Raw genomic sequence first — 26287 nt, forward strand, 5'->3', positions numbered from 1 at the left:
AACGGGAGCGAGTGGGAGGTGAGAGAGGAGGCAGGCTTGGGTAAGGGATGGGTGGAAGGTACGGGAAGGTGGGACAGGAAGTGATGGAGTTCCAACAGGGATCTCTCGCTGACTCCCCACCTCTGAGTGACATTTAGGGTTGAAGTCCCCACTGGGAACAAGTTGTAGAAGGATAGCAGTGGAGAAATTCAGAGGCAAAGCTGAGCTGTCTGGCCCCTAGGAAGAAAGAGGGCAGCTCAAGAACTTCAGCATGTAGGGCAGGGAGAGGGCTCAGTGGATAAAACACTCGTTCAGGACTGCAGAGATGGATCAGCAGCTAAGGCACTTGCCTGCAAAGCCTAATGACCAGAGTTCGATTCCCCAGTGCCTACACAAAACCAGATGCACAAGGTGGCGCATGCATCTGGAGTTTGTCTGCAGTGGCTGGAGACCCTGGTGCCCCCATTCTCTGTCTCTCTTCTCTCTCTCTCCTTGCAAATAAATAAATATATTAAAAAAAACACTTGTTTAAGCTGGGTGTGGTGGTGCACGCCTTTAATCCCAGCACTCAGGAGGCAGAAGTAAGTACCTCACCATGAGTTTTTTTTTTTTAATTTTTTATTTATTTTATTTGAGAGCGACAGACACAGAGAGAAAGACAGATAGAGGGAGAGAGAGAGAATGGGCGCGCCAGGGCTTCCAGCCTCTGCAAACGAACTCCAGACGCGTGTGCCCCCTTGTGCATCTGGCTAACGTGGGACCTGGGGAACCGAGCCTCGAACCGGGGTCCTTAGGCTTCACAGGCAAGCGCTTAACCACTAAGCCATCTCTCCAGCCCTCACCATGAGTTTGAGGCCACCCTGAGACTACATGGTGAATTCCAGGTCAGTCTGGGGGTACAGTGAGACCCTACCTCAACAACAAAAAAAAAGAACACTTGTTTAAATGTAACGAACTAAGTCCAGATCCCCAAAACTCATCTAAGATAGCTAAATGTGGGCTGGAGAAGATGGCTTAGCAGATAACGCATTTGCCTGCAAAATCAAAGGACCTCAGTTCGATTCTCCAGGACCCACATAAGCCAGATGCACAAGGAGGCATTTGGAGTTCGTTTGCTATAGCTGAAGGCCCTGGCATGCCCATTCTCTCTCCCCCCCCTCTCTCTCTCTCCCTCTCTCTCTCTCTGTTTGTGTGTGTGTGTGTGTGTCTCTCTCTCTCTCAAATAAATAAAATATATTTTAATTTTTTTTGTTTATTTTTATTTATTTATTTGAGAGTGACAGAGAGCGAGAAAGGGGGAGGAGATAGAGAGAATGGGTGCGCCAGGGCTTCCAGCCTCTGCAAACGAACTCCAGACGCGTGCGCCCCCTTGTGCATCTGGCTAACGTGGGTCCTGGGGAATTGAGCCTCAAACCAGGGTCCTTAGGCTTTACAGGCAAGCGCTTAACCACTAAGCCATCTCTCCAGCCCAAAATATATTTTCAAAAAAGAAAAGAGCTAGATGTGGTAGCAGGTGTCTCTAATCCCACCACATCCATGGTGAGATCAGAAGCAGAGACAGGAGAGTCCCAGGATGCCCCCAGGCCAGCTAAGCCTGATGTATGCAGTAGCCAACATGAGAGCCTGCTTCAGGCAAGGTGGAAGGAGGATTGGCCACCAAGGTTGTTCTCTGACCTCCACACACACTCACCATCCACACCCACACATGCATTCACACACATCGTACACATAAACACATGCAAAGATGCTTTACAAAAAAGAGCCTCAGTTTCCCTCTATTGTGTTAATCACTCGGCCTCTCTGCGCCTCAGTTTCCTCGTCTGCATAGGAGAGGGGAGACTTCATGGCTGTGCAGTCTATGCGGTAACCCAGAGTTCCAGATTCAGGGGGGGCCCACTTTGGCCAAGTGCTCTGCTGCTGTCAACAGAAAATAACTTTTGAACAAAGAAAGGGGCCTCCACTTTGGTCTTATGCTCTTCCTGTAAACCCTGATAAATTGGGTGATAGACCCCTGTGGGAGGCACCCAGCGCTGTTCCTTACCTACAGTCAGAGGCTCAACACGCGAATGAGAGCATCGAGGGAACGCAGGAGAGATCAGGCTCTCGCATCCTCCGGGGTTGCCTCTCGTGGGCTGGAGGAGATGGCTTAGCGGTTAAGGCATCTACCTGCAAAGCCAAAGGACCCCAGTTCGATGCCCCAGGAATGGGATCCAGGAGAACTTGACCCCTTGGGCTCTGTCCATCAGCCCAGTCTGTGGGGGCAGTCCTCACCCTGCTGAAACACTCCTGCTCACCTCTCCTCAGTTGATCGCCTGGGAACCACAGCAGGAAGAGGAGGTTACCATGGTGACGGCCAGACCCAACTTTCAAGACAGCATCCACGTGGGCTTCGTGTCTGGCCTGAAGAAGTTCACAGAGTACCTCACTTCCGTCCTTTGCTTCACCACCCCGGGAGATGGGCCCCGCAGCAGCCCCCAGCTGGTGCGCACCCACGAAGATGGTAGGTGCCATCAGCTTCTGCTGAGGCCCCACCCACCTGCCCAGGGCACCCTGGAACACAGTGGCCATCCTGAATCAGGGTAACTTTGCCCTGGCTCTGATGGACACTCGGGGGGGCTGGCCATCCTGAATCAGGGTAACTTTGCCCTGGCTCTGATGGACACTCGGGGGGGCTGGCCATCCTGAATCAGGGTAACTTTGCCCTGGCTCTGATGGATACTCGGGGGGGGGGTTTGCTGTGTTGGGGAACAGTGCCAGGGCCCGTGGGACACCTGAGTTTCAGTGACATCCTGGACACCTCGCTGAAGGTCAGCTGGCAGGAGCCGGGAGAGAAGAATGGCATCTTGACAGGTAAGTGTTACAACACTCCTGAGCCCAAGGGTGGGCTCCGGTTTGGCAGGGTTGGGCCTGTGGGCTAGGTCCTCCCCTGCCTCACGCCAGCTCCCATTCAGACCTCCCAGCAGAGCCGCTCCCTTAGCCATCATTGGCCACCTCTGCTCTGCAGCACACACCAGGTCTCCAGGGGTCTTTGGGACCAGAGGAGTCTGCCACACGATTTCTGCCTGCACTTCCTGCCCATTGGTGGCTTTCCGCCCCCCCCCCCCAGGCCCTGGGTGTGACAACAGCCACTCCCGGCTTGATTGGTCCCGTTGCTCCCAGTGCGAACCAAGCTGTCAACCCAGTGAAGGGAGTCGTAGAGCAAGGCTCAAGGTCAAGGTACAGACCTAGCCCAGCTCACACCAGCCCCGTGGGCTTTCACCAGGGTACCGGATCTCCTGGGAGGAATACAACCGAACCAACACCCGTGTGACCCACTACCTGCCCAACGTGACCCTAGAATACCGCGTCACGGGCCTCACAGCCCTCACAACCTACACCATTGAGGTGGCTGCCATGACCTCCAAGGGCCAAGGGCAGGTGTCGGCCTCGACTATCTCCTCCGGAGTGCCTCCAGGTGAGCGCCTTCTCAGCGGGGCCCTGCTCTGCTCTGCTGAGCAGCACCCGTCCCCAAGAGGCTTTGTTCGCTTGGCTGGTTGATGGATGGATGGACAGATGAACAGATGGATGGTTAGATTTTTTTAATATATATATTAATATATTTGAGAGAGAGAGAACATGGGCACACCAGGGCCTCTTGCAGCTACAGATCAACTCCAGAAGCAGATGCCACTTTGTACATCTGTCTTTATTAGAGAATGGAACCTGTGCCGGCAAACTTTGCAAACGAGCATCTTTAACTGTTAAGCCATCTCCCCAGCCCATTGGATGGTTTTTTTTTCTTTTTTGCTTGTTTGTTGCTTTGTTTTTTGAGGTAGGGTCTCACTCTGGCCCAGGCTGACCTGGAATTAAGTATGTAGTCTCAGGGTGGCCTCAAACTCATGGCGATCCTCCTGCCTCTGCCTCCTGAGTGCTAGGATTAAAAGCATGTGCCACCACGCCTGGCAGTGGTCAGATTTTTAAGACAAGGTATCACTCTGTATTCTGGCTGGCCTGGAACTCACATCAGCCCTCTGCCCCAGCCTGCTGAGTGCTGGGATTATAGGCGTATGCCAACACACACACAGGAATCATTTGATTTTTGAGACAGTGTCTTGCTATGTAGTCCATGCTAGTCTCAAACTTGGGGTCCTCCTGCCTCAGCCACCCCAGTGCTGGGATTATAGGCATGAGTCACCACACCTGACATTGGTGGGGCCCTGTCTTGGGGAAGGTAAGTTTTCACCCCACAGGGTTCTTGCCTTTCCTGGCTCCATAGGCCAGGGGCTCCCCTGAGCAGGCTTGGGTGGAGACTAAACGGCCCATTGCCCCTCAAAGTGCCCCTTGCAACAGAGACCCCAGGAGGACTCCCCCCTGCTTCACTGGCCCTGTTGCCTTCCCCTATACTTCTCACCTCACACCAGATTCCCACCAGACACCAATTCAGGGGGAGGATTTTCACCGTTGCCTAGCAAATTCGCATTGGACACCAGCCGACAGAACGGTTTCTTGGAGATGGGAGTAATTTCAGACCTGGTAATATAGCCAGCTGGGGTCTGGCCTCAGCTCTGCTTCTGGCAAGCTGAGCAGGCATCCTCCCTGTGCCTCAGTTTCCCCCCATGTACACACGCAGAGTTGGACTAGGCCACCATGTGGTCCTGTCCAGATCTATAAGGCTGTGCCTATGTGGCCCGGCCAAAATCACTGCGCATTGAGGTGGGTGAGTCACATGCAGCTTCTGTGACAGCATGTATCAGCAGTGCTGGCAGATATATCTTTGCAGGCCCCCTCCCCACCCCAGGCTGGAGCTGGGAGCCTCCTGTAATCCTCGCTGCAGCCCCTGCAGGTGTGAACATTTTCATCTCCATTGCAGTGAGGCCCAGAGAGGGAGCTGGATTGCCAAAAGACATACAGCCTGGAAGTGAAGGAATTATATTCAAACTCCCACATCCCCACTAAAGAATCTGTTCTTCCTGAGCCCCGTGAACCCTGGGGATCCTGGTTGGAAAAGAGGAGCTGCCTCCTAGCCCACCCCCAGTCCTTCTTGCCTCCCTGACTTTTCCTGGGCTTGGAGGGCTAGAGGCATGGGGTACAAATGGAGGGCAGGATTGAGCAGTTTGGTTGTGCTGAGCCCAGCGTGGCCTTGCACAGCTTCGTAAGCATTTCGCTCAGCACCAAAACTGCCAAGAGAAGTGCCAGACACACACGGTCCCTGGAGGTCTACCCTGCCCCCAGCTCTGTCCCAGCCTCCTGGTGTGAATCTGGTAACCCACAGCATGTAAAAGCCCCAGGACCTGGAGAGAGCCCAGTGGGTAAAATGTTTGCTTTGCAAGCATGAGGACCTAAATTCGATCCCCAGAATCCGTGAAAAACTGCAGAGTGTGGAGGCACACATTTATAATCCCAGTGCTGGGGGGCAGAGACGATGGATGCCTGAGGCTTGATGGCCAGCTAGGCCAGCCTACCTGGCGAGCTCTGCACCAATGAGAGACCTTGTCCCAAAAAGAGGTGGACAGCATTCCTGAGGAATGACACCTGAGGCTGTCCTCTGTCCTCCATACACATGCACACACATACAAACATGCATACGCACACGTGCACACACATACCACACACATAAGGGGCAAACGGCATAAAGGGACTGGAGAGATGGCTCCGTGGGTCAGACCACTTCTGTGAGTTATGAGAGTCTGAGTGGGCCTGAGACTGCCTGAGTCTGATACCCCAGTACCCATGTCCATAGCTGCTGTGGCCTTACATGTCTGTAACCCTGGTCTTGTGGGGAGTAGAGGCCTGAGGATTTCTGGGACAAGTAAAACTGCCAAGCTCTGGAATAGGTGAGAGACTTCGTCTGCAGGAAACATGCCATGAGTGATAAAGCTCACTAGACAGTCTCCTCTGGCCTCTACATACATCTGCACACACATGCACACACACCCACCCCCCCACACACGCACACTGCACACGTGTTCAGCTGATATCACCTGGGACACCCCCAGGAATGAGATGTGAGGTGCACAGCCTCCTCCATGCCCAGAAGTTCTGTCCTGGAAGGAAGGAGCCGCCTTCTCAACTTTCCTCTTTTCCAACCCTGTTCTTTCCCAGAGCTCCCGGGGGCACCCACGAACCTGGGCATTTCCAACATCGGCCCCCGCTCTGTGACCTTGCAGTTCAGGCCTGGCTACGATGGGAAGACCTCCATCTCCCGGTGGCTGGTAGAGGCGCAGGTAAAGGCAGCGCGAGGGGACCCTACCCCCAGCCAGCCTCAGGCAGCCCCACGGTCCTGAGTGCACGGGTGTGCACGATCGGCGGTGTGCGTTTCCACACGCAACTCTGTGTGCTTCCACGTGCAGGATAGCCACCGTAAACTGAACACGTCATAAACTTACGATGGATTTCATGTGCCCAAGCTGCCAAGTGTCCCTAGCTCAGCCCCAGACCATGTGAAACGCACTCAGAGTCTTTCCCTTAGCCTGTCCTGTTGACATTGCCAGGGATTGTACCATGTATTATATGCCCAGAAAAAGACTGAAATTCAGAATTCCAACTGTGGTTTCTACCACATACGTCAGTTTTGCACCACTCTGAAGCTGAAGTTTTGTGAGGAGGAATCCAGGTAAATTAGAGACGGTACATAAAGCATGCGCAGAGTGGTGAACCACACCCTGTCTGTATATGAAATGTGTCCATAGTTCCCGTTACTGTCTCTGCCCCGCCTCCCCGGTGCACACAAGAACATCCCACATCCCACTGGTCCATGTGGAACTGGCTGGCCAAGAAAAAGAGCCAGTTGCCCTTCCCTCCATGGCTCTCAGTCTGGGCTACATCCTGGAATGGACAGAGAAGCATTCAGAAATTTAAAACTTTGCCCTACCCAGAAATATGGAATCAACTGAAGTGGGGGTGGGCACCTCGGGTGTTGAGAAGGATCACGGGGACCTTGGTGAAGGAACAGGTTCCAGGCCCGCCCCAGGGAGCCTGGTTGAGGAATGCGTTTCTAACCAGCCTGCTTTGGGGTCCTGCTATGGGAGAGCTCAGAACCATCTCTGCAGCCAGTCATGGGATTTGGACCAGACCTTCCCTGGTCAGGACTGGTGACTGACTCCCAGCAGCTGGGGCTCAGAGAACCCCTGGGAGTGGCAGACTGGACAGGTCTAAGGTCCTTTTCTCCAGGTGGGCGTGATCGGGGAGGGAGAGGAGTGGACCCTGGTCCATCAACTCAGTAACGAGCCGGATGTGCGCTCCATGGAGGTGCCCGACCTCAACCCTTTCACCTACTACAGGTAAGGCGCAGGCGGAGGGGGGCAGAGCCGCCCCACGGTTCTCCCTCAACCCATCCCTCTGCCCCCTTCCAGCTTCCGCATGCGCCAGGTGAACATCGTTGGCACCAGCCCACCCAGTCAGCCTTCTAGAAAGATCCAGACCCTGCAGGCACCCCCAGACATGGCTCCAGCCAATGTGACCCTACGCACGGCCAGTGAGACCAGCTTGTGGCTGCGCTGGCTGGTAAGGAACCCTCTCCAGGGTGGTGGGGCAAAGGGTCCTGGGTCCAACCCCACTCTGCAGAGTTGTTACCACTACAGAGGCATGTGTTGAATACCTCTTTCCTTATTTTTTATTTTTGCATGTGTGTCTGTGCTATGCATGTTCGAATATGTGTGGGCACATACGTGTATGCGAGTGCACATGCATGGGGATGCCAGAGGTTGACAGTTGGCATCAGGTGTCTCGCTTTCCCCCTTATTTGCGGAGGCAGGCTGTCTCACTGGAACCCACAGCTTGTGATTCAGCTAGTTTAGCCAGCCAGCCAACTTGCCCCAGGGACCCCGCTTCCCCTCCCAAGTGCCGGGAGCGCAGGCTTACACTGCCTTGCCCACCCAGCAGTCACATGCGTGCTGAGGATCGGAGCTCCAGGCTTCACAGAAAGATTGAGCCGTCCCCTTAATCCTTTTCTCACTTAAAAAGTAAAAATTAAAAAGCCTGGCGTGGTGGCACACACCTTTACTCCCAGCACTTGGGAGGACGAGGTAGGAGGACTGCTGTGAGTCGAAGGCCAGCCTGAGACCGCGTAGTGAATTCCTGGTCAGCCTGGGCTAGAGGGAGATGACCTGAACTTGAAAAACCCAAAAGAAAATAAAAGAACTTTCTTTCTTCACTTACCTTTAAGTTGCCTGATTGTCAATCATGACCAAAGGTACAAATGAAGGAACTAGAAAATGCTGTCTTCTGGGTGGATGTTGCCTAGAGCCAAGCATCTCAAACTTCCTGTCCTATTTAAGACTCCCAGGAATGGAACAAAGGCCACATTCTTGTCCAGTTAGGAACCAACTGGCCCATGGCCCCACAGCTCCCACTAGGTGGGTGGGTTTTAAAGACAGCCACCGCCTCCCCACCCTTCCTGCCCCTGCGGAGCGAGGGGAGGGGGCGCTGCCGCTGACATGAGGAGAGGAGCAGCTGACGGCACACGTCAGGGCTGTGTATTGAGGTTATTAAAAGGGTGGCTCTGGGCTGGAGAGATGGCTTAGCGGTTAAGCGCTCGCCTGTGAAGCCTAAGGACCCCTGTTCGAGGCTCGGTTCCCCAGGTCCCACGTTAGCCAGATGCACAAGGGGGCGGACGCATCTGGAGTTCGTTTGCAGAGGCTAGAAGCCTTGGTACGCCCATTCTCTCTCTCTCCCTCTGTCTGTCTTTCTCTCTGTGTCTGTCGCTCTCAAATAAATAAATAAAAAATTTAAAAAAAAAAAAAAGGGTGGCTCTAGCCGAGCTCTTTGGCACACACCCTTGATCCCAGCACTCAGGAGGCAGAGGCAGGTGGATCGCCATGAGTTTGAGGCCACCACTACATAGTGAATTCCAGGACAGCCTGGGCTGAGACCTTACCTCGAAAAACACTGGTGGCCCTGCAGGAGGTAACTTTCTGACCCTGGCGCTTCCTGATCCTGCAGGCCATGTTCTGAGCAGTTATTCAAAGTCCCACTGAGAATGTTCTCAGCAAAACCCTCCACAGTAGGGGGATCCTGGCCCCAAGATTTTTTTTCAAGGTACTGTCTCACTCCAGCCCAGGCTGACCTGGAACTCACTATGTACTCTCTAGGTGGCCTCGATTGCACAGCGATCCTCCTACCTCTGCCTGGCACGTGCTGGAATTAAAGGCATGCCCCCTTATCCCCTCCCCACCGGCTCCTGGTCCCAACATTTTACAGAAGGGGAAACAGGGACAGAAAGAACTCAGATAAGTCCCCAGGACCCTGCGTCCTCCCACAACCTCTAAGTTTACAGGGGGGGGGGGTCCCAGTCCAGCCCGCAGAGGTCACACCCCCAACATCCACAGCTGGAGCCTCTGAATCTGCTGCTCTCTCTCAGACCAGGGAATGGGACAGGCCGTTTTCCCAGGGCAAAGCACGCCAGCATGAGTGTCAAGAAGCAGCAATTCCAAGAGGCACGTGGAACGAATGAGAATTTTTACACACTGCATAAGAGCGGGGCGGGGGGAGCCTGTACCTGGGCTCCATAGGGAACCCAGAACCCCGGCATCTTGATGGTGCTCCCAAGCCCCTCTCACCACAGAGCCCTTCTCATTTCGTGTGTGTGTGTTTGTGTGTGTGTGTGTGATCTCTTAGAAGTCGTGCAAACCACAGCTTGCTAGTGGTCCCGCACCTTGGGGCTGGGACTCCCTTGTGCAGACGGTGATGGTGTGGTAGAAAAAATCTGGTGGCTATAACAGCACTTGGCAACATCAGCCCTCAACACACACCGGGTGTTAATTATAGCACGCCTCCCGTGGTGGCAGGTGACCCAGGGCACTGTGGGTGGGTGCCCGGACACCCACCTCCTATGACCTCAGCTGTGGCTCGGCACACCTTCCAGGTGGCCCTCCCACCTACCTCCTGACTGTCACCAAAGCTTGTCAAACATTAAAAACTGTTAAAGAGTGAGATACCAGGCGGCTGGGGTGGAAAGGCATTGGTTGTACTGCGCAGGATCCCGGCTGTTAGTGGTGCATGGTCCATTACCTCTCCTTAGCCGTAGCAGAACGGCACTCCAGACCCATCGCAGCCTCTCAGACCCAGTGATGGCTGCCTTAATGGTCTCTGGCCTGTGTCATTAAGTGTCTACAGAGGGCAGGTATGAAAGGGGAGAGTGGAGAGAGGGAGGGATCTGAAGGGAGAAATTGGATAAAATGGGTCAGAATGTGATAAGCTGTGAACTATGGGCATTTGGAGCCCTGGGGGGACAGAACGAGGAAAGCTCTAGAAACCCCAGCCTCAGAGGAGTGAAGGCTGGGCTCTTGACTCTCACCTGCTTCAGGCCCAAAGCTCCGCACACTCACTGTCCGCCTCCACTGTCTACCAGCATGGCCAGGTTCATGCAAGCCACCATGAACCAGTGAGCACAACCCCTCTGGCCTGGTTCTAAGGATCGAGAAAGGAAATCGCTCTTTCTCTTAGTTAAGACTCAAAGCTGAAGGAAGAGGCTGCAAATTCAGTAGAGAGACTGAGCTGTGCTGGATAGCAAGACGCCCTGGCAGGAATAGGTGCCCTTTCTGTGGGAGGATGCTCGCTGTCTCTCTCTCTCTCTCTCTCTCTCTCTCTCTCTCTCTCTCTCTGTGTCTTTCTCTCTCTCTCTCTTTCTCTCTCTCCATTCTTGCTCCTCCAAGCACAGCGTAAGCAGAGACCAGGTGTTGTTGGCAGCCTGAGTTGAGGGGGTTATGCTGGGAGACAGCCAGAGTCCATCATCGCCCAGAAAGGATCCTAGCCAACCCCATCCCTGATGAAGATGCAGGCTCCTCCCCAGAGCTCGCGTGAAGAGACGGGGAGGTGGGGGCGTGGAACAGGACGTTACCAGTTCAAGCCACACCCGAGGGAGAGCACCTCTTGTGGACACTGGCAACTCGGATGGCAGGCTGGAAAGGAGCGTCACGGGGCAGCTGCCTCCCCCATCCCTCACCCACCCCTGCCTTCCTGCAGCCCCTCCCGGAGATGGAGTACAATGGGAACCCCGAGTCAGTGGGCTACAAGATCAAGTACAGCCGGTCTGATGGCCACGGCAAGACGCTGAGTCACGTGGTACAGGACCGCGTGGAGCGCGAGTTCACCATTGAGGATCTGGAGGAGTGGACAGAGTACCGAGTCCAGGTCCAGGCCTTCAACGCCATTGGAAGCGGGCCCTGGAGCCAGGCGGTGGTAGGCCGGACCCGGGAGTCAGGTACGGCTATCCTCCTGTCCCCGGGGCTGCAACCATGTCCCCAGACACCCTGAGCGGGTTGCCCTCAGGGCTTTGTGCATGCCACAGTGGTCTGCCACACACCCGGGTTCCCCAGGGCTCGCTCGCCCCTTCCCTGAGACAGTCCTCTGAGGGACTCAGTGAGACAGCTGGTCAGTCCCGGCTCAGCAAACTGCCCGGGCCACTGCCCTCAGCTTTAGTCCTGACACCCAAGGAAAGAGTTTACCCTCAGAATATTCCAGAGACAAAACCAGTCACTCTTAGGATCCTGGCCAGGGATGACCTCCCAGCCCCATGTCCCGCCTCACCTCCCACAGCGACTGGGCGGACTGTGGGTTCAGTCGCTCCCTTCACCTCTGTCTCGTACAGTCCCGTCCTCTGGTCCCACCAGTGTGTCTGCATAGGCGGCCCTCATAGGTCCACCCTGTGCTTAACAGTCCCATGGCTTTTTCCGGATTCCTTTTAACTAACAGGTGGCTCTTCTGGCCTCCAACGTCCCCTGGCCCCACCCATCGCCCCTCCCCCAGGCTAGAAGATCATCCAGGGTCAGTCTGGAAGCAAGGCATGGCGAAGAGCCTGAGGCCCAGAGTCCCAGGCCACCCAAGGTTATAGAGCAAGAGACCTTGTCTCATAACACAAAAACATAAAGTTATTCTGAGCAAACCAAGATGGAGAAGTCTACGTTGAAACCAGAGCCAGCACCTGCAAAGTTGTCAGAAACAGTCATGGCGGGGTCCTCTGCGTCAATGGGGACTGCGCCGTGTTTGTTTCCCCTTGGAGCTGGCTCTTCCCTCAGCCCCACATCCCGCCTCACCTCCCACAACAATCGATCGATCCATCAGGTGGACTCTGGGTTCAGTTCCTTCTCTCCACCTCTGTCTCGCACAGTCCCATCCTCCGGTCCCACCAATGTGTCCGCCTTGGCCACCACCTCTAGCAGCATGCTGGTGCGCTGGACGGAGATCCCTGAGGCAGACCGCAACGGGCTTGTGCTAGGCTACAAGGTGGGTCTTGGGGACAGTGGTAGATATGGCATGCTGGCTTCTCCCATGATCCCCTTCCAAAGGGCCTTGTCTTTCTTCTGCTCTGGGTCTCTGCCTCACAGAAGGGACACTGGCATCCCAGAATCACAGCAGCCAAGGAGGACCCCTTCCCCGGCCTCAGGGCTGGGACAGACCCAGTGAGCACCAGGGTCTTTAAACTTCTCTTCCAGAAAGATGACTTGGGAGCCCCCAAGCTCATTCTCAACCCCCGAAGAGCCCAGTCTAGTTTCCATTATCTTCTAGAATCTCTATCTTCCCCAACTCTATAGTTGAGTCCGTTCTTATGCCTTGAGCCCTCCAAGAATAGTAGCTTGCATAACTACCCCAAGCCCCTCTAAGGAGCCCCAATCTTGCGCTCGCCTTTAATCCCAACATTCAGGAGGCAGAGGTAGGATCGCTGTGAGTTCAAAGCCATCCTGAGACTACAGAGTGAATTCCAGGTCAGCCTGGGCTAGAGCGAGACCCTACCTTAGAAGAATAAAGGAAGCCCCAATCTGCCTGCCCCAAGCCCCGCCCATTCTGGAGTGCCCCCCAGGACAGGGGCTGGCAGGGTGAGACCAGGGCTGAGTTCTTTCTCCCTGTGCTGGACCCCCGGCAGGTGAGGTACAAGGAGAAAGATTCGGATGCCCAGGCCCGGTTCTGGCTGGTGGAAGGCAACTCATCCCGCAGCGCCCAGCTCACAGGCCTGGGCAAGTACGTGCTGTATGAGCTGCAGGTGCTGGCATTCACGCGCGTGGGCGACGGGAGCCCCAGCCGCCCGCCCATCCTGGAGCGCACGCTGGATGATGGTAAGTCCGAGCCTCGGGGAGCCCCCACCTTGCCCATGTACATTTGTCCCTGACTCACACCCCAAGGGACTGTGTGAACCACCATCTCTGGCTCCTCCTGTGAAAACAGGCTCTCCAAAGGCTACCAACCGTACTGCAAGAGAATGCTAATCACAGCCAGTATGCCCTTAAGAAAGGACAGTGTGTGGCTGGAGAGATGGCTGGGTAGTTAAAGGACCTTGCTTGCAAAGCTTCCTGGGCCAGATTCAATTCCCTAGGGCCCAGCTAAGGCCAGGTGCACAAAGTGGTGGGTGCAGGCATCTATAGTTTATTTGCAGTGGCAAAAGGCCCTGTAGCACCCATTCGCTCTCTCTCTCTCTCTCTCTCTCTCTTTCACTCTTTCACTTTTGCTCTCTCTCATAAATAAACTCTCTCTCTTTCACTCTTTCACTTTTGCTCTCTCTCATAAATAAAAGTAGTTTTTTTAAAAAAAAGAAAGGACAGGGCTGGAGGGATGGTTTAGCAGTTAAGGTGCTTGCCCACAAAGCTAAGGTACCCAGGTTCAATTCCCCAGGATCCATGTAAGCCAGATGCACATGTGGTACATGCGTCTGGAGTTCGTTTGCAGCAGCTGGAGGCCCTGGCATGCCATTCTCTCTCTGTGTCTCTGTCTCTTTGTCTCTCCCTATCTCAAATAAGTAAATAATTTAAAAAAAAAAAAAAAAAGAAAGGACAATGTGAGGACAGTTGGACATCTGATTCCATCTCCTGGTCTCTCTGTAGGTCAAGAGCACAAAACAGGGACTTGGTACTGGTTTTGATTTTCTTTTCACCTGGGGAAGTTTCACTGGGAGTAAAGTCTATAAAAGAGAATGTCTTCATTTTCGCTAGGCACAAGCCTCCTGGTCCTATTTGCAAAAGAATACCAGCCAAGCTCCACGGGCAGCTCTGGCAGAACTTCTGCTCCCAAGTAGACAGCGGGGCACTCTGCCCCTCCCCCACACACACAGTCCCAAGGCCTGCCCACCACAAATATTTGCAGGGTCCAGACAAGAGTACAGAAGGAGGCCCCAATACCATATGTCTATATATTCTAAAGCTATAAATCAACCTAATGAACTGTTAAATTAAATATGTTCTATCCTCCTGCCTTGACAAATATACCCACATAATGACCTAGAAGGCCAAGTTTGCGTTTACAAATCTCAGGCTCCTTGACACGTGGGGCTGGAATGAGGCACCACGAAGACTGTGTTGCCGTCACCCCTCCCTCTGCCACTGGCCCCTCCTGCCCTCCCCACCCCCGCCTTCCTCTTGTGCACACAATCACCTTCCATCGACGCCCCAAATCAGCTTCCTCTGGGTCATCTCCAGCCCAGGACACACAACCAGCCCTGAGGACGGAGATCTGGAGAACGAAGGGGGACTTTCAGATCCTAAGACTCCAGAGTCTGATCTGAAGAGCAGGGACGTACAGACTCGGGGTGGACACTTCTCATCACCCCAGGTCCACCTCACCCAGTGGGTGGAAGGACGACCTAACTAAAGCGTAGGCCAGGCAGGGGTACGGCCGCTCAACGGCCCCACGTGTGTGAGGCCCCGGGTTCCATCCCCAGCACGGTAAGTTAATTAATACAATTTTAAAAAGCAGACGCAGATCCCCATGGCAGGGCCCCACCTGCCCATTCAGAGAGTCTACAGTGACATAGCGCCCAAGGAAGTTGAAGCCATGGGCCCCTGCCAAATAACTAAGGCCCCTCTGGAATATAGACACACCTCATTCCACCTTCTAGCTCCTGCCACAACGGTGATTTATTTATTTATTTAGAAAGAAAAAAAGAGGAAGAGAGAGAGAATGGGCACTCCAGGGTCTTTAACCATTGCAAAGGAACTCCAGATGCATGTGCCATCTTGTGCATCTGATTTATGTGGGTACAAGGGAATCAAACCTGGGTCCATAGGCTTCACAGGCAAGGACCTTAACCACTGAACCATCTCTCCAGCCCGGCAACCCTGATTTTGAGGGTAGGCACTGCTGTGGTCTCGTTAGCTTGGAGCTCCCCTGCACACGCTCTCGCTGAGCTGTCCCTATCCCCCACCCAGCTGCTCTGATGAAACTGGCCTTGGCTTTGGGGGGTGGTGGGCCGGGCAGCAGCAGCCTCACTGTCCTCCTCTGATGCCCCTCCAGTCCCAGGCCCGCCCATGGGCATCCTGTTCCCAGAGGTGAGGACCACATCTGTACGCCTCATCTGGCAGCCCCCTGCCACCCCCAATGGCATCATCCTGGGTAAGCCTGTGTGGGTCCTGCACAGGAGGGGGGAGGGAGGGGTACAGCAGGCGGGAGATGGGACAGATCTGCAAAGCATCAGAATCCACTTAAGAATGGGGCCCTGAAGAGCTGGGCATACCTGTGACCTCCCCAGGACTGGGGAGGTGGAGGCAGGAGCAGTAGGAGCTCAGGGTCATCTTGACTACATAAGTTTGAGGCCAGACTGTGCTGTGGGAGACCCTGTCTCACACATACCCAAAACAAGGACAAGATCTGAAAAGCCAGCTCTGATGGTACACACCTATAATCCCAGACTCGAGAGGCAGGAGGATTATTGCAAGTTCAAGGCCAACCTGGTCTATGTAGGGAGACCTTGTCTCAGAATAATAATGCTGATAAAGTAGGATCTGGGTCTTACTCTCAATGTCTGCTGTAGGAGCGCAGGGTCATAGTTAAGATATCTGGTGGAAAGCCGGGCATGGTGGCGCACACCTTTAATCCCAGCACTTGGGAGGCAAAGGTAGGAGGATTGCTGTGAGTTTGAGGCCACCCTGAGACTCCATAATGAATTCCAGGTCAGCCTGGGCTAGAGTGAGACCCTACCTCGAAAAAAAAAAAAGAAAGAAAGATATCAGGTGGAGCGCAGGGTCGTGGTTAAGATATCTGGTAGACCGCTCATTGACTTCTTGCCTCCCAGTGCTCCTGGCCAGCTAGCTAGATGGCCAACCCCAGCCAGGCAAGGGCAAGTTGCTGTGAACGCGCTAGGATCGGAGACTTGCTACACGCTCAAGGTTCCCCCAGCACGCGCACCCGCAGGTGAAGGCGCCTGCCTGGTGACCCGAGCAGCGCTGCTCTCTGCATCGCCCAGTGCCAGGCCCTCGCCGTTGAAGTGGTGGTTTCGTGGGGGTATGGCGGTTTCCACTGGTACTCCTACTGAGAGTAACTTGAGAACTTCAAGTTCAGCCTTGGCAACATAGGTCTTGTTTCAAAAAAAAAATAAATAGTGGCCGGGCATGGTGGCGCATGCCTTTAATCCCAGCACTTGGGAGGCAGAGGTAGGAGGATTGCTATGAGTTCGAGGCCACCCTGAGACTTCATAGTGAATTCCAGGTCAGCCTGGGCTAGAGTGAGACCCTACCTTGAAAAACAAAACAAAACAAAAACAAAAAAAAATAAATAGAATAAACATTCAAATACTCAGATAAAAGGATGATTTGGCCCACACGTGCCTGCTGTGGGGCTCTGTGTTAGGTTTATGGCACAGTGCCCCGGGAGGAATGATTTACCGTGGAAGGCAAAATGACAGGATACATCAAGTGTTTAAAGTAGAAAGCCCCAGCTGTTATTCTAAAGCTTCCAGTTGTTAGTCTGGCCTCACTGAGCCTCAGTCTCCTCACTTGGATGGATAAGGGGGTGGCTCACGCTATGCACTGAACCCCCATCTTCCCCTAATCCACACTCCCCAACTGCAGCAAAGGGTGTACGGGTGACCAGAAGAGATCACATGACAGAGAGTGACCAGAATTGATCACATGACACAGACAAAAGCCAGAGTCAGGGCAACCCAAGCACAGACAGACACTACTGTGGCCAAGGAGGGAAGGACTCTCTCAAGAGCACGGGACAAGTTTGGCCTGCTACCCAAAATGACCCTTTTCTCTTCCTGACCCACAGCCTATCAGATCACACACCGGCTCAACGCCACCACGGCCAACACTGCCGCAGTGGAGGTCCTGGCACCCAGTGCCCGCCAGTACACAGCCACGGGCCTCAAACCAGAGTCTGTCTACCTGTTCCGAATCACAGCCCAGACCCGCAAAGGCTGGGGAGAAGCCGCAGAGGCCTTGGTGGTGACCACGGAGAAGAGAGGTGACTGTCCACGGGGCTGGGGCGGAGGGGAGACCTGGAGAGCTAGCGAGGGGCCCTGCACCCTACCCAGGTGCGCTGAGCCTCTGCCGAGAGATTCCTGGGAGCAGCCGGTGAGGAGCCTCCTTGTTTCGGAATAAGCTGAGGATGAGCACCGATCCTAGAGTGACAGTCAGCAAGGAGTCCGGCTGACTCAGAGCTGAGCTAGGAAGTCCCACCCCCAGGATGCGACTCTGCTCTGGTTTCTAAAGGGACAGCTGGTGACTGTCCTCTGCTTTCCTCTCCCCATCATAGCGCTGGCTTTGCCCAGCTGGGTGGCAGATCAGGACTGGAGCCTGGGGTCCTGACTGTCACTGTCCTGCTGCCCTGAGCTGGCACCTCACCCAAACATGGGTGTCCCAGATACAGGCCTGAGCTCCCGGTTGCAGTAAAAGTGATCGGCTGGAAAGTGTCCCCAAGAGAGACAGGAGGACATGCTTCCAGGGATGTTGAGCAACGTCTGCAGACATTCTGACTGACCAGCTCAGGGAAGGTGCTCATGGTGCTGAGGCTAGGGACACTGCTAAGCACCCTGTGTTTACAGGTTGTCCCCCACCACAGAGAAGCACAGATGCCAAGGCCAATAATCCTGAGGCTGGGCAGCCTGCCGTCCAGGGCGGGGAAAGGGCTCAGGAGAGACAGAATCCAGGCAGGGACCTGAGAGGAGTGAATTCCCACAGGAGAGCATGCCTCAGCTCCCCTCGGTCAGGGACAGCGCAAGTCCCATCTCGGCACTGCGCACAGCTCAGAGGCAGCTAGGGAAGCCGTGACTGCCCGGATGCTTGGGGCTCTCCCCCAGGAGGGCCGGTCTGACTGGAGACTTGGTTGTTGACTGCTGGCAGATACCATGTGAGGACCCCGGACGCAGAATGGAGAGGAGGTGTCAGGCCCAAGCCACGCCTCCCCTCACCGCCACCCTGCCCAGGTTGCCCCTGCTGATCTGTCCCTTCTCACCCCCTCTCCATCTCCCAGATCGCCCCCAGCCCCCCAGCAAGCCCGTGGTACAACAGGAGGATGTCAGAGCCCGCAGCGTGCTTCTGTCCTGGGAGCCAGGCAGCGATGGGCTCTCCCCAGTACGGTACTACACCATCCAGACCCGCGAGCTGCCCAGCGGCAGGTGGGCACTGCACTCAGCCTCCGTGAGCCACAACGCCTCGACCTTCACTGTGGACAGGTGAGGCGAGCTCCACGCCAGCACCTCCACGCCCTTCCCAAATGGGACCACCCCCAGTGTGGGTCCCTGGGGGGGGGGTGAGAACACTTGCAGTCGGCCACCCAAATCTTCCTCAGCTCACCCCACCAACCCTCACTCACCCCCGAAGCTCGGCCACCCTCTCTAGAAATCCCATTAGCTTTCCGTAGAAACCAGCCACCTCCTTAGCAAGGCGCTGGCCACCCGTCATTAGCAGCGCTCCCCACATTCTCCTCATCTTTAATGGGGACTCAGAGCTCCACTCTGAAAATCTGGCTTCATTTTAATGCCTGGCAGTTGTGTTTTTATACGCCAGTTGATGCGACTGGAAGCTTGAGAAATCCTTCCCTCCCGCTTCCCCCTGGTCCTGTAAATCAAGAAGAAAGACATTTAGACATTTGCTAGAGAGAAAATGAGGCTCGTGGAGACAGATCTCATTCTCTCTGGGGAGCTCCCATCCCTCCACCCTTCCCCAGTCCTCTAACTTCAGGGAAGGAAGCACAGTTGAGGGAGGGCTATGGGATTGTTTGGAGAGGAAGGTATAAGGTGCCTCAGTGGCTACCTTAGCCTGTGAAGCATGGCCTGGCTAGACGTGTCTCCTGGACATATGGCTTAAAGTTATGGGTAAAGACAGCCCAAGTGGGTATGGTCTATGGGCCTGACCTGAGGGCTCAGCATCCCAGAACCTGGTGCCAGTATGACTCTTTCCTGAGCCTCAGTGTTCCCATCTGAGATGTGGGTCAGCACCCCTACCTTCATTTCCCTGAGCGAGGTAGATGTGGCCCCCATGGTGGAGGTGTGGGTGGGGCAAGGCTTTAAGGAACACTGTATACGTCAATCATCACCGGAGCACTGAGAACAGCAAACAGCAGATATTCAGAGGAGAAAGGATTTATTTTGGCTCGTGGGCTCAGAAGCTTTAGTCCAACGTCAGTTGATCCCTTGCTTGGGGCCAACGAGGTAGGATAGCGCAGTGGTAGGCGCGCACAGGAGATGTTCATGATGGCCAAGAAGCAGAAAGACCGAACAGTGCAGGGGGCAAGACCCCCCTTTCAAAGGCCGGCCTCCAGCGGCTACTTCCTCCAGCAAGGCCTCGCCTGCTCCAGTTCCCATCGCTTCCTAAAACAGCGCCTCCCGCCCCACTGGGGACTAGATCTTGGACACGTGTACGTGTCTTGGATATTTCATACCCAAACTCATAGCAAACGCCTTGGTTGCTGGACCCCAATTCTCTGTGCAGGCTCAAGCCATTCACATCCTACAAGTTCCGAGTCAAGGCCACCAATGACATCGGGGACAGCGAGTTCAGCGAGGAGTCGGAGTCTCTGACCACCCTGCAGGCCGGTCGGTGCCACCTCCCAACATGGGTCTCTTGCTCTTGCCCCGGCTACTTCCTGGGCACAGACAGGTCTTCCGGGGGAGGGGCCTCCAAAGGTGACGGATTGGTCCCCAGGCTAGCCAGGCCTGTCAGCCTCCAGGCCAGAGTCCCCGGGTTTGGATTGGAGGCTACCTTTGACCCACCTGGCATTTTGAATGTGTTTCTTTTTTTTTTTTTTTTTTCAGTTTTTCGAGGTAGGGTCTCACTCTGGTCCAGGCTGACCTGGAATTAACTCTGTCATCTCAGGGTGGCCTTGAACTCATGGCAATCCTCCTACCTCTGCCTCCCGAGTGCTGGGATTAAAGGCGTGCGCCAACACACCCAGCTTTTGAATGTGTTTCTTCACCGATGTCCCTCAACTACCAGGGAATGGGAAGGGATAGGGTCCCAGCAACGACCTGATAAGATCCAAGGCTCTCGAGAGTCTGAGGTCTCCCCATCCACCGTGGCTCTTAGCTCTGCGAAAGTTGGGTTGGTGCGTTCAAGCAGGACCTGCCCTTTAGTCCAGTGTTAGCAAGGCCTGTTTCCTGTGGGCTCATGGATGGGACTTGAAACCCCAGTCCCCAGAGCACCCCCCGACACCTCCCTCTCTCCACAGCCCCTGACGAGGCGCCCACCATCCTGTCCGTGATGCCTCACACCACTACGTCTGTGCTAATCCGATGGCAGGTAGGGCTGGGCAGCAGGATGGGTTTGTCACTGAGAACTCACACAAGCTCTTGGCTGGGATCAAAAACCCCAACAATCCACACCAGGCCACATGAGAAGGATGAGGAACCAAGGTGTGTGCTTATCACACATGTGCACACTCCTAGTCCACCTCCTGATACACCAGGCAGGTGCCATCACCCCCTACTGCAGACGAGCATGGTGACTCAGGAGGGACCACGCCATGCTTGGTTATTACCCTACATCTGGGTAATCCTTGGGCAGAAAAGTATGTGGAAGGCAGCTAGGCTCACCACTGTACCACCAACGCCACACCCAGAAGAGCGCTTGGGACTCTGAAAGCCCCTGAGACCCCACGAAACCTAGACCATCAGTCAGTGAGGACGTCCCACTTCAGTCCTGTACCATCATTTGAGCAGGGTCCTCTCATTGTACGTAGAGACGTCATCCCCAGGCTTCCCTCAGCTGCCTGCTCTCTGATGGGCTCTACCAGTTCTTCTGGGGCCTGGGGACTGCCACAGGCAAACCTTAGCAACCAGGCCGCCTGCCATCCTATTTCTCGGGACCCTCCCGTGACATTTTTTTTTTAATTTGTTTGGGGTTTTTTGTTTGTTTGTTTTTTTTTCAAGGTAGGATCTCACTCTAGCCCAGGCTATCCTGGAATTCACTATGTAGTCTCAGGGTGGCCTCGATCTCGCAGTGATCCTCCTACCTCTGCCTCCCGAGTGCTGGGATTAAAGATGTACACCACCATGCCTGGCTCCCTCCCATGATTTCTGAACCCAGCCTTGGGCTCAGCAGGCCCCAGAGACCAGCACCTGTCCCTACCTCTCAGGAGCCAAGAGCTTGGGCCCAGGAGCCTCCCTCTGTATATAGCTGAGGCATTGGGATCCCAGAGGAGACACCCCCTAAGTGGAAACAACCTGGCAGCCACATGCCCATGAGCCGGGAGCTCGAGGAGGCCAGAGCAGATGGACCACCCTGGGGAAAAGGGCAGGGTGATGGATGCCCACAGCAATCAGCCAGGGAGACAATTAAGAAGCTAATAAAAGGCCAAGCAGAGTGTTTAAAGGAGGTATCGTAAAAAGTCGTTGCCTGTTCTCCAACTTAACTGAGGACAGCAGCAAGAAGCAAAGGAGCCAGGGTGAAAATAGGGAGAGGGCCCAGCTCATAAGAAACCCCAGAACGTGCTGGCCGAGTGGTCAGCAGGAACCAGAGATGATCTCAGAATTCCCAGGCTGGCCACAGCTGGCGTGTCCAGATGCGTGTCACCAGGCCTTATCACTGCTGCGTAAGCTGGAGCAAATGCCTTAGTGTCTCTGAGCCTGTGCCCCACGCAGACGGCGGGGGCCTGCGTGGTGACTCCTGCTCTCCCCTGCCTCACGGGGCGTGCAGTGGTCTCTTTGGGAAGGTCCCTTGCTGTCCTAAGGTCTGTCCCTACTTGGACATGGCTCCCTGCTTTGGGGCCATAGGAGGTGTGATAGAAGACAGAGGGCAGAGTGGGCTGGGCAGAGGCGAGGGCCCTCCTCATGCTCTTCCCCACAGCCACCAGCTGAGGACAAGATCAATGGCATCCTCCTGGGCTTCCGTATCCGGTACCGGGAGCTGCTCTACGAAGGGTTGAGGGCCTTCACTCTCCGAAGTATCAACAGCCCTGGGGCCAAGTGGGCCGAGCTTACCTGTGAGTGGCCCTCCGAGGCTGGGAGGGTGGGGCAGGGTCACTCAGCTCCCTGGAGTCCATTACCCTACAACCCTGCTCCCTCTTCCTTACTCCTCCCTCTCTCTCTCTCTCAATCCCTCCCTCTCTCTCTCTCTCCCTCTCTTTCTCAATCATTTGCCGACTGAGCATTTATGGAGAATCCCCAATGTGCCCCAAGAGACTCAGGACACACCAGTAATCCACAACAGTCCCTACCCTCTGGAGGGCTGGCAGATGGAGGCATATGGGAAGTAAATGCTGAAACAGAGGTCTAGGACCAACGTGGACAGAATGTTCCAGCAGGTTCTAAAAGGGACCTCTTAGCCTTGGTGCTAATCGGATGATTCCAGGCTAGGCGCTGTGACAGTGACCACCCTGATGCTGAGACAGAACTGACCAGAAGCAGCTTGTAGAAGGAAAGGGTTGATCTCAGCTTGCAGGCTCAAGGGTGGGTTTCGTCACATCAGGAACAGCATGCAGAGCAGACAGCCAGGACATCTTGCCACAGCAACTGGGAGAAAGCAGCAAGAGTGGACTAGCTGTGAACAGCCAATGGGGCTGTACTAATAAACCTCTGGGCCTGCCCTCCCCTCCCAACAATACAGCTCTTCAAAAGCTCATCTAGCCAGGGTATGGTGACGCATGCCTTTAATCCCAGCACTTGGGAGGCAGAGGTAGGAGGATCACTGTGAGTTTGAGGCCCCTCTGAAACTACATAGTGAATCCCAGGTCAGCCTGGACTAGAGTGAGACCCTACCTCAAAGAAAGAAAGAAAGAGAGAGAGGGAGGGACGGAGGGACGGAGGGAGGGAGGGAGGGAGGGAGGGAGGGAGGGAAGGAAGGAAGGAAGGAAGGAAGGAAGGAAGGAAGGAAGGAAGGAAGGAAGGAAGGAAGGAAGGAAGGAAGGCAAGCTCATCTAGCCAGGGATCATGTATAAGGCTTAACCACAAACACATGGGGCTGAGGGGGACATTTTGCATGAGAGTTCAGCAGCATGAAGGGCCACCTGTTAAAGGGTGCCCCACTTCCCCAAAAGCAGCAGTCAAGGTCTCCTCCTGCTGCCCTGGGGATCAGGGAAGCCAGCCCGCTTGCAGAAGGTGGGAGCAGGGAGGAAATCGGGTCAAAAATTCCCAGGAGGGCATAGGGCAGTCATGAGCAAGGGAACGGTGTGGAGAACATTGTATTGGGGAGCACTTAGCTAGCATGAGAGTGATGGCTTTGCCCCCGGGGTAAGAACCGGGGACCAAGACACCAATCAGAGGCTTTTTCAATAACATAGCCAGAGAGCCCAAGGCCGGGCTAAGGAGGCGAGCTGTAAACACAATCAAAGGTCAATTTGTTTTTGTTTGGGGGTGGGTTTTTTTGGGGATTTTTTTGTTGTTTAGTTGTTTTTTCCAGATAGGGTCTTACTCAGGCTAACCTGAAATTCACGCTGTAGTACAAGGCTGGCCTTGAACTCACAGCTATTCTCCTACCTTTGCCTCCCAAATGCTGGGATTAAAGATAGTGCACCACCATACCCAGCTTGCTTTTGGTTTTTTGTAAGTTTGTTTTTCATATTTTATTTTTGTTTTATTTTAAATATTTTTTATTTATTTGTAAGAAAGAGAGAGAATGGGGACTCCAGGGCCTCCCACCACTGCAAACAAACTCCAGACGCATGCACCCACCTTGTGCATCTGGCTTATGTGGGTCCTGGGGAATTGAATCTGGGTATTTTGGCTTTGCAGAGAAGCACCTTAACCACTAAGCCATCTCTCCAGGCCTTGTTTTCATTTTATTTATTAATTTATTTCAGAGAGAGAAAGAGGCAGATAGAGAGAGAGAGAATGGGTGCACCAAAGCCTCTAGCCACTGCAAACTCCAGACGCATGCACCACCTTGTGCATCTGGCTTATGTGGGTCCTGGGGAATCGAACCTGGGTCCTTAGGCTTCACAGGCAAGCACTTTAACTGCTAAGCCATCTCTCCAGCCCTCTTTTTTTTTTGTTTTTAAACTTTTTTGACACCTTCCATAAATATAAACAATATGCCACAATCATAGTCTCCTCCTTTTCCCTCCCAAGTCTCCCCTTCTTCCTTCTCTGAGAGGTCAACGTGGGAAGCAGTGTGTCATGAATGTGGATTCCACAGGCTCCGTGTTGGTTCTCAGAGGGGAAAGTGAGACAGGCAAGAGAGACAGAGGAGCACCAAGGGGGGTGCACTAGCAGGAAAGAGGGGGCAGTCTAGGACCCTCTGGGCTACGGTGCTTCTCTGGCCAGTCATAATTCTCCTAACTCTTTGGAGCCTGTCTTCCAGACCTGTTAGCAGACAACAAAATGATTGAACATGTAACAAAAAAATGTTAATAGAAAAACTCGGAAGTGCCTGATCCAACAGCTCATGTTATTTTCTTATTCTTATTTATTTATTTTTTGGGGGCCGACATGTGCTTGTGGTTGTGATTTTATATAGCCTGTGTATAATACAGTCATATTTCCTGCTAGTAAAATTGTTTCTGGTTCATATGAGGAAATTGATGATGCCAGTATTTCACTGCTTTTTCCAAGCGCTCCACTGTGAAACCAGGGAGCTTGTAAGGATTAGTGGGTCCCCCGGAGCTGTCCTTGGGGTTACTAGGCTCCAAGAGGGCTCCCTGTGACCTTGGTCAGGGCACACCTGCATAGAGAGAGAAGTGTTTTAGGAACCGCTCCTCCCAGACGTCATTCCTGGCCCCCAGACTCCACAAGTGAGTCTCTTGCCTGCTCAGTCACCAGCACTGTTGCTCCATCCCACTCTGGTTAGCTCCCTGGGGTGGGACACCCCTATGTGTACTAACTCTGTCTGCTATCTCCCTGGCCCCTCACCTCCCCCCACCCAGCTCTGTACTCCATGCGGAACCTGACCCGGCCCAGCCTCACGCACTACGAGCTGGACAGTAAGTCCCCTTGCATGATGGTGGCCCAGGCTTCCTGGGATGGGTGGGGGAGGGGACCTTCAAGAAAGCCCAGCCCCAGGCCAAATGAGACACCCATCCAGGACCAGGACCACTCATAACACACAGGGTTGTAACACCCATAACATGTGAAGCAGTGGGCATTGTGGGAAGGGATCCTCCAGCCTGCCTTGTAAGTGTGGAGTGGGAAAGGAAGTCCACAGCCCTGTGAGGATGGGCTCTTAACGGCAGCATGTCTATAGTAGCAGGTGTAGGGTGATTCAGGACAAGTGGGCAGGTATCCACATTTCTACTGCCCAGCTTTGACTTGTCCAAGATGTACTGGGCTCAGCTACATCTCTGTCCCTGAATAACACTCTCCAAGAGAGCATCCAACCATTAGCTGTGTCTCTCTGTTTCTACCTAATGCTCCCCTAGGGAGTACTCTAACCATCAGTCTATCCCTGCATGGCTTACCTGGGCCCCCTGCTCTGTTTCTGAGTCCCAGGGGGCTCTTCCCCCCTCTACACACACGCCTTCTGCTCAGAACACTGACCCCTCTGGAGTCCCTCCTCCACTGTCACCGTGGAAAAAGAGGAGGGAAGGGAGCCAGAGAGAGGAAAAATATATTCGTCATCCTGAGCAGGAACCACATCCCCCACCCAGGGTGACAGAGCTCATTTCCTTACAGCATCCTCCCTCTCACAGCCTAACACCACGCACCCTAGACTTGACTAATTCATGGGGTTTCTTGGCCTAGAATTCACATCGAACAAGCCTCTCCCATCTAGTGCTGAGCTGGTGAGGGGCTTTGGGTGCAGGTCTGTGGCAGAGGTTATTCTTAGAACAAGAGAGACCCTGGATTCCATCCCCAGAACCAAGAGAAAAGGAAATTTAAGGAAAAGACTTGGTAGATGGGAACCAGTAGGACCACAGCTGGGTCTGCTTATATCTTCCATGGCAGGAAGCAGGCAGGCAAGGAAGGTTTGACCCTCTGTCTCAGGGTGCCCAGGAATATCCCTTTCAGTCTCAATAGAGTCCACTGGGAGATTAAACTATATTGTCATCCTAGAACAGAAGGCCACCCAGCAGCATCGTCTCATGTGTCTGGGTTGGCAGATACAGCATGGGCATCTAAAGCCCCTCCTCTTGACCATTTCTTCCTGAACCTTCACACAGGGCCCTAGAATGTCAGACATGCCTCTTCCTTCACCTCCAGCCTTTATGGAGGACTCCTTCCAAAAGATCAGTGACTTCCTTTCTCCATACCCCCTCC

The 26287-nt window shown here is 54.2% G+C and overlaps 1 protein-coding gene across 2 annotated transcripts in view; it reads left to right on the forward strand.

The window, feature by feature from the left end:
* Positions 1 to 26287, forward strand: part of Sdk2 (sidekick cell adhesion molecule 2) — a 322728-nt gene that overhangs the window by 248230 nt on the left and 48211 nt on the right. Inside the window, exons 19-34 of one of the 2 annotated variants that reach the window (XM_045159211.1) lie at positions 2284 to 2479; positions 2731 to 2829; positions 3242 to 3433; positions 6061 to 6182; positions 7129 to 7238; positions 7311 to 7461; positions 10921 to 11158; positions 12065 to 12180; positions 12818 to 13007; positions 15175 to 15273; positions 16930 to 17124; positions 18133 to 18334; positions 19593 to 19696; positions 20329 to 20399; positions 21945 to 22080; positions 24958 to 25014. In XM_045159211.1, coding sequence (XP_045015146.1) covers positions 2284 to 2479; positions 2731 to 2829; positions 3242 to 3433; positions 6061 to 6182; positions 7129 to 7238; positions 7311 to 7461; positions 10921 to 11158; positions 12065 to 12180; positions 12818 to 13007; positions 15175 to 15273; positions 16930 to 17124; positions 18133 to 18334; positions 19593 to 19696; positions 20329 to 20399; positions 21945 to 22080; positions 24958 to 25014 — 2278 coding nt within the window. The remainder of the gene's footprint in view (positions 1 to 2283; positions 2480 to 2730; positions 2830 to 3241; positions 3434 to 6060; positions 6183 to 7128; positions 7239 to 7310; positions 7462 to 10920; positions 11159 to 12064; positions 12181 to 12817; positions 13008 to 15174; positions 15274 to 16929; positions 17125 to 18132; positions 18335 to 19592; positions 19697 to 20328; positions 20400 to 21944; positions 22081 to 24957; positions 25015 to 26287) is intronic. The other variant, XM_045159212.1, reaches the window with a different exon arrangement.

Source organism: Jaculus jaculus, chromosome 9 (genome assembly GCF_020740685.1).
Source record: "Jaculus jaculus isolate mJacJac1 chromosome 9, mJacJac1.mat.Y.cur, whole genome shotgun sequence".
NCBI classification, from domain to species: Eukaryota; Metazoa; Chordata; class Mammalia; order Rodentia; family Dipodidae; genus Jaculus; species Jaculus jaculus.